Source organism: Caretta caretta, chromosome 6 (genome assembly GCF_965140235.1).
Source record: "Caretta caretta isolate rCarCar2 chromosome 6, rCarCar1.hap1, whole genome shotgun sequence".
Classification (NCBI taxonomy): Eukaryota; Metazoa; Chordata; order Testudines; family Cheloniidae; genus Caretta; species Caretta caretta.
In genome coordinates, this window is record NC_134211.1 from 39,390,653 (window position 1) to 39,399,087 (window position 8,435).

At 40.0% G+C, this 8,435-nt stretch overlaps 1 protein-coding gene across 1 annotated transcript in view; it reads left to right on the plus strand.

Annotated features, from left to right (window-relative positions):
* CCDC73 (coiled-coil domain containing 73) overlaps positions 1-8,435 on the plus strand; it is a 250,798-nt gene that overhangs the window by 211,424 nt on the left and 30,939 nt on the right. The window contains exons 17-18 of the mRNA XM_048852773.2: positions 3,985-4,095; positions 6,391-6,518. Of these exons, the coding sequence (XP_048708730.2) occupies positions 3,985-4,095; positions 6,391-6,518 (239 nt within the window). The remainder of the gene's footprint in view (positions 1-3,984; positions 4,096-6,390; positions 6,519-8,435) is intronic.

Consider the following 8,435-nt stretch of genomic DNA (forward strand, 5'->3'; position numbering starts at 1 on the left):
GGCGTTATGTGGGTGCATCTTCCAATGAGGGAGCCTCCCCCTTCCTGAGACCTCAACCTAGTGCTGACTGGGTTAATGGGTCCACATTTTGAGCTCCTCACAACACATTCCATTTTCCACCTATCTATCAAAATAGCCATCCTCATAGTGATACCATCTGCTAGAGGGGTGGGAGAGATACAAGCACTCATGGTGGGATCTCCATACACTGTATTTCAAGGACAGGGTGACTTTGAAGCCTCACCAAAAGTTTTTGCCAAGTTTCTGACTTCTATCTTAACCAAGTACAAGGTAAAGGGCAGGCTATATCAGTGAAGAGACTACCTAACTGGATTTTTACTTGTATTAAGTTATGCTATGAGATAGCTAGTTTAGAGCCACCATTGAGGATTAAATGCCTCTTTCCACAGTAGTTCAAGCAGCTTCTGCAGCTTCTTTGAGAAGTGTTCAAATCTTGGAAAATTTGTATGGCAGCAACATGGGTTCAGTACATATATTTACCCAGCACTTCGTTATAGTAGATATGTCAATGTTTAGGATATTTAAAATATTTATTTTTATATAATATTATTTATTTTTATATAATATTATTTACCTTACAGTAATTGTGATTCTTTGAGATGTGTTGTTCACATATATTTTATTCTTGGTGAACATGCACTTTAGTTTAGATTCTTTAGGCCAGTGGTGTCTATTGCGGCTGCATCCGCACCCCAAATGTCCTTGTGCCTCCCATCTGAGGGCATAAAGGATGGGGCGACCCAACCTCAGTCCTTTTGCCAATACTGAATCTAGGCGTTATAAGACTCCATAGTAGCAGGGAAAAAGGGCAAATAATGGAATATATATGGACAACATTGCTCATAGACCACAGTGGAATATTTAAAATATTCAAAATAAGAAATATTAAATTTCAATTTATTTAAGTCTTCAATAACTGACTGAGGTGACTTTATTTTTCCACCCCACACTCTTTACATCCACAGGACTTTTTCTAAGACTGCATCCTAGAATAGTGGTTCTCAATCAGGGTATGCAGAGGTCTTCCAGGGGTACACTCTCAACTCATCTAGATATTTGGCTAATTTTACAACAGGCTACAAAAAAAGTACTAGCAAAGTCAAATTCAAAATTGGTACAAATTAAAATTTCATACAGACAATGACTTGTTTATACTGCTCTATATACTGTACACTGAAATGTCAGTACAATATTTATATTCCAATTGATTTATTTTATAATTATATGATAAAGAAGAAAGGAAGCAATTTTTCAGTAAGTGTGCTGTGACACTTTCGTATTCTTATGTCTGATTTTGTAAGCAAATAGTTTTTAAGTGAGGTGAAACTTGGGGGTGTGCAAGAGAAATCAGATTCCTGAAAGGGGTACAATAGTTTGGAAAGATTGAGAGCCACTATGCTAGAACACTTCTTTTAACAAGATAATAATTAAATCAAGATGTTGGTGCTGTGTGTTTCTCAGATAAAGAAGAAAAAATATACTTATAGTTATGATATTTAGGCTTCCTATTGAACCATGGGACTTCAGGGTTTAACAATGTGTGTTACATTGTTGTTCAGCGGTTGATGTAATTTTTTTGCTGTCCTGCAGACTTTATATTTAATTGCAATAAGCTACTTCAGGTAGTGTGTTTTGCAGTACATTAGTACTTCTGTGTTAGCAAGATAAGTCCATTACAGAACTGAAGGATGCCAGTATTTGGCAGCACCTCAGAAATGATCTCATATGTTAAGCAGGATAAGGCCTTGTTTGCAGGAGGAATGGAAGCTTCCAAGGAAAACCTAAATGCTTCAAAATGCCAGTGTCCTAGCCAAATTCCAATATGAATAATTACCATACATCCTGCCTGTCTGGAGTGGGGCAGCTGCCCCACTCCAACAGAACAGGGGTTAAAAGCAGTCCTGGAGAGGGCTGCAGCTGGGAAAAGGAGTGAGAGCACCTCAGGGAGTAGCTGACCTCAAGTGTGGCCAGCTCAATCTGGGCCAAGCTGGCTCTGATAAGAAGGCTGGGGGCCAGGAGCTGGGGAGTCACACTCTAGCCCTGGAGTGGGAAGGGCTTGCTGCCTGAGAGGAAGGTACCTGAAACAGAGCAGTGTTGGGGAAGCGCAAGGGGAGCTCCAGCCTGGTAAACCCCTAGGCTGCAGGCCTTGGAGAAGGCCTACAAAGGTAGTAGGGCTACAGCGGCGCAGCCTGGGAATAGGCAGAGGCAGCTGGTTCTAACCCCTTGCCAATGATGAGACAGCAGTCTGCCCCAGGGAAAGGGGGCTAGATGATGACTGGCAGTAGCCACTGAGGCAAGGTGGGCCTAGAGGGTTGGATGTTCCCCTGGGATGGGAAACCCAGAGTAAGGGGGTACTGCTGGGGGCAGAACCCCGAGGTAAAGGGGCACCGGGAGGGACACGGGGCTTGAGGCAGGTGTGCCACCAGCCATCAGAGGGCACTCCAAGGCTGAAAAAGAGTTAATTCCCAGGACGACCAGCAGGAGGTGCCATGCCAATGAGGCTTCGCTACACTGCCCACCAAAAAAATCCTCTCTGTTTCAAATTTATATATTTTTTTCACTTTGTCCTAAGATATTTTGTGATCCACCCCAAAGGAGGTTGTATGTCAGCTGTTGATGATATGATCCCAAGGTATATAGGGTCTGACCCACCGCCTATTGAAGTCAATGGAAAACCTTCTACCAAATTCAGTGGATGTTGGATCAGGCTTATAGTTTTGTATAGTGCTATGGGATGAAAGGTGTTCTATAAATATAAGATTGTATTATATCATCATTATTCAGCACAATGTACTGCTTATTTTCTCTTATATAATTAGGTGGGAGTTAGTATATTTCCCCCCCCACAGATCATGAAGTAAGCTTCTCCATACATGTAGGAATGAGCTACTGTAGGTTTTTAAATGTTGTATATTATATTCATTCTCCAAATATTTTATAGTGTGGCTACATTAACTAGACAGTGAGTATAGGCATGTTAAGATTATTAAGTAAATCAAAAGGCAATGTTTTTGTAGTTATAAGTGAAGTAGAAAAGAATTCCTTTGAAGACTGTTTTATATCTGACTTTTACAGAAGTGGTTTCAAAGAATCACAGCAAAATCTTATAAATACAGTTGATCATGTAGTTACATGCATTAAAACTGTATTTACATTTAAAATGTGTTTGTATCATCTTTATAGAAGGTAATAGATACTGTAAGTCTTTTATCTTCTGCACTTTGTTATAAAAATGATAGGATAAAATACCAGCAGTACTAGAGAGATGTGTGAACTGTTACTGTTGATTTACATGAGCTTGCTTTTAATTTATCAATATGACAGTAAAGTTGACACTGAGTAAGCCCAGAAACATTAGAAGCACAATTATGACAGCATAAAAAAAACTTAATAGCATATTCCTATTATTTTTAAAGCACTTTTATTCAATTTCAGTAAACCAATAAAAATAAATTAAAGGGCAATCGGACATACACTAAATATTTGACATACCAACAGATGTGTTTTACAATTTTAAATTAAACCATGCAAATTATAGAAAAGGTTATTAAGCAAGTTTGAGTATATGCTGTGATAACAAAAGACAAAAATTTTCTTTGGTTATATTGTAGCTTTTTCTTTAAGTACACTGGGATTTGATTGTGCTACATTTCATATTTCTCAGCTCTACACTTCATATTACTTTTTCAGCACATTAAAACTTATGCAGTGAAACTGAATAATGGCAAGTGTTTTTATACCCTTTTATAGCCATTTCTTTTTCATAACCTCCCCCTGTTTCCTGTTAGCTAAACTATAAGCACCTTTCTGTTAATTTATGAAAATTATTGTTGAGTGAGCACATTATCACTGATCTGTATGGCACTTTCAGCATGTTAGAAGCAAAGGTCCAAGCAACATAAAACACATCAAAATTCATTAATGTGATATTGATTATTTTTTGGATAATTAATTTTATTGCAGACCCTTGAAAGAGATAATGAGCTGCAAAGGGAGAAGGCAAAAGAAAATGAAGAAAAGTTCCTTAATCTTCAGAATGAGCATGAGAAAGCACTAAGAACTTGGAAAAAAGATGTAAGTTTAATAAATTAATTGTCAGTATATTAAAAGGGTTTTGAAATAGTCAGACATTTCAAATAATTCCTAAAACCCATGAAAATTTTGCAAAAATAATGTATGAAAAAGAAAATATTTTCTTTCCTGGACACTGCAAATCTGTGTCAAAAAATATTTTAAAAGGTAGATTTAGTAGAAACTCCATTTGACTTCTGCATTTTAGAAGGCTGGGCATCCATCTTTTTTGGGCCTACACCACACAGGCCAAATGGAGGCTTTTGTTTTGTTTGTTTTTTAATTTAACCTTAGCACTTAGATGCAGTTCCAGACTTATGCTTTTGTCAATCACTGCTTACATCTGAGGTATCCAGATGTTTCCTTAGCATCAGGGCCAGCTCCATGCACCAGCTTTCCAAGCAGGTGCTTGGGGCAGCATTCAGAATGCGGCAGCAATTTGGCAGCAGCTCCACCACTCTTCCCACCATGGCAGCAGCAATTCGGCAGCGACTGCTTGGGGTGGCAAAATTGGTAGAACCACTCCTGCTTAGCATGCACGAATACCAGGGGTTCTCAACCTTTTTCTTTTTGAGGCCTCCCCAACATGCGATAAAAATTCCATGGCCCACCTATGCCACAACAATTATTTTTCTGTATATAAAAGCCAGGGCCAGCATTAGGGGGTAGCAAGCAGGGCAATTGCCCGAGCCCTATGCCACAGGGGACCCCGCGAAGCTAAGTTGCTTAGGCCTCAGCACTGGGTAGCAGGACATGGGGCCCTGGTCCCAACCAGACTCTTGGTTGAGGACCACTGCACTAATGTATTTTGCATTTACATTGGCTGAATTATATTTCTATTACAAAACCTTGTCCTAGTACCTAAACTATTACAAAATATACCATTTACATTTTCTAGATTGTATTCCTGTGCATCAAAAAAATCATTTATAAATTATACATGAAATTATAAAAGTCTAGTGTAACCCCCTATAAATTGAAATTATGAAACTTTATCCAGATCAATCAGTTTAAATACTGACCTACCTTCCATATTTGTTTTTAGTGGTACTACTTTATGTATTTTTAATCAAATATTCAATGGCTTCTAAAAAAACTCAGTAACAGCAACTTTGCAGTAAATTTGCAATAACAAATCAATTATAATATGAGATATTATACATACAAATGAGGAAGAGAAATAATTTGGGGTAAGATAATAAACTTTTCATGTTTTCAAGGTATTTATGAAAACATGGCAAACCATCAACAGTCTTTTTTATAGTTCTATCCTGGCTTTCCCTTGATCAATACATATGGCCCTTCTTGAAGAACTCTTACAGGTAGGTAACCTCCATTCCACTTTAGGGTGGAATAAAAGACAGACTCTAACCAAGTAATTTTCCCTCCCTTGGTATTCACCCCAACTGTTCAGAATAGGCCACTTCCACCTTAATTGAATTGGCTCATTAGCACCCCCACTTGGTAAGGAAACTCCCATCTTTTCATGTGCTAGAATATATATTCTGCTTACTGTATTTTTCACTCTATGCATCTGATGAAGTGGGTTTTAGCCCACAAAAGCTTATGCCCAAATAAATTTGTTAGTCTCTAAGGTGCCACAATGACTCCATTGTTTTTGCTGATACAGACTAACATGGCTACCACTCTGAAACCTAACAAACACAGTTACTACTGTCCATGCATTTGAGTCTTACAAAATGGAATAAATGGTGACCAAAACCCAAGCTAGAGCAAGAAGAGGGTAAGAGATGACGGAAATGTGTCTAAAATCTGTGTGTTGAGTGTATGTCTGCTCAGCAATTAAATACCTGGGCTGACCTGGGTCAGCTGACTCAGGCATGTGGGGCACTCAGGCAGTAAAATGGCTGTGTGGATGTCTGGGCTTGGGCTGGACCCTGAGCTGTGGGACCTTGTGATCGGCAGGGGGTGGGGGCGGGGAGGGAGGCTCCCAGTGCTCAGGCTCCAGCCCGATCCCAAATGTCTAAAAGCAATTTCTAGCTCCATGAGTCTGCATCAGCTGCCCTAGGCCAGCCATGACCATGCTGTGAGTCTTTTATTCCAGTGTAGACATACCCTGAGTGAAGGGGATAAGAAAATTGGCTGGTTTGGGTTATAGCATTCAGAGACACTGTCTTGTCATTTACTTCTATTGTGAGGTTTCAGATGTTTTACTTTTTTATTATAGTTTATCTTAATTTGAGAAACTGTTGATAGATTGTAAAAATTATCTTTTGGGTTTCCATATGCAAAAATATTGGTATGTTCACTTGTTCTGTGACCCTTCAATGATTACAGGAGGAAGACTTGAGAAGAGAAATGGATACTATTAAAAATGTGCTGGTATCACTTAAAGAAGCTTATGGTCATCTCCAAGACTGCCACCTTCCTCAGAAAGATCAACATACTGAGCAAGAGGAAAATCTGCTGATAAAAATAAGGAGCATTTAATGGTTGCAAAACCTTTTATTTCTTGTAAATATATCAGTGAAGAAAAGATGCTTTGGCAACGTTTGCAGTCCTGCTGTGCATTCCACTTAATCTAAACAATTTAAACTTGTTTTGCTCTATTCAATCATTTCTCCAGCATAATGATCCAAGAACAGTCTGAAATTTACTGAGCATATAGTAGGTTTTTCCTGTTGGTCAAGCTACTTCTGTCCCTCCTGTTGGACCCAGACAATGTCCTGGGACCAAGGGTGCCTGCTTCATCCCAACCTCCAAACTCTCCATCCAACAGTATGGATGCTTCATGGTTGATGCCCACAGAAAAGTCCTGCTCCAAAGACATTCAAAACATGCTTCTGAATAGCAGAAAACCCTCAACTAGAAATACCTAGTTAAGTGGAAGCACTTCTCTATTTGATCTCGGAGGAAATGTGTATCTCCAGAACGAGCACCCTGGACCTCATACTAGACTCTTCTAAATCTAAAACAGCATTTGGCTATTAGCTCTCTAAGGGTGCATCTGGCAGCTATTTCAGCCTTCCACATATGGGTGGATAATAGATCCTTTTTTTCCCCCAACTCCGTCATCGCCCAATTCCTAAAGGGTTTGGCCAGATAGTAGCCTCAAGTATAAGACCCAATCCCTCCTTGGGATTGGAACTGAGTCCTAGCAAAATTGATGGGACATCCTTTCAGACTCCTTCCAACTTGCTCCCTTCTTCACCTCTCTATGAAGGTGGCATTTTTATAATGGCAGCTACCTCAGCCAGAAGGGCAGGTGAGTTGAGAACTCTGGTGTCAGAACCTCTCTATACAGTTTTCCAGAAAGATAAAGTTTATAGTCACTCTTCACTGAAATTTCTTACAAAAGTAGTCTCCAATTTTTATGTTAACCAAGCAATCTATTCATTTTTTTCTGAAACCCCATACACATAGGGATGAGGGAAAGCTTCAGTTGTCAGAAGGGCTTTAGTGTTCTACCTGAAGCATACTAAATCTTTCAGATCCTCTACGCAACTGTCTGTAGTGGTTAGAGAGCTAAGGGCCAATCAGAGAATCTCTTCCTGGATCTCTTTGGTCATTCACTTATTCACTAGCTAGCTAATACCATCCTACCAGGTAGAGCGTTGGAACATTCTACTAGAGCGCAGGCATCTTCTGCAGCTTTCCTGACACAAGTGCCGATTCTAGACATTTGTAAAGCAGTGACTTGGTCATCACTCCACACTTTTGCTTCCCATTACACAGCCTTTCCGATCAGTCCAGAAATGGTACTAGTTTCAGATGGGTTTCATCCCTTCCCATTTTTAGGGGGTGGACCTTCCCCCTTCAAGATAACTCTTTCTGCAGAGTATGCCAACCTCTCCAGGCTTCATACGGTGCTTTAATTCCCGATGGCCAAAGCAAGCTAGGGGGCAGTCCAGACCAGTAGTTAAGTAAGTGTGTGTGTTTGGGTAACTAGCAGGTTAGTCCATATGGGATCCATATCAGTCCAAGATTCCCCTACTCATCAGATAGGGGAATTCCCTCCTGACACTTTAGAGAAAAGGGGAAGTTCCATCAAAGACAAGCCTGGGCCCCCCCCCCAGCCTGGTTTGAGCACCAGTGCCTTTCACATTGCCTCTAGTAACCATATTTGGAACCATACCGGGATCCTTGGGCTGCATATTGATAAATTTCCCATGCCCCTACTCTCTCGTGTCTCCCTCTGTAGTCCCCACTTTCTCCTACTCCACCTATCCCTCCTCCACTACCTCAGGCACCAGAGTCCAGCGAGCCAGGGCAGATAAAGATGCTACTCTGCAAATAAATATTTCTTCATCTTCTACAGCTGATTAACTACTGGAAGTGTTTGAAGTAATGAAATGCATTGCAAATTCCCTAAAGATTCCCTT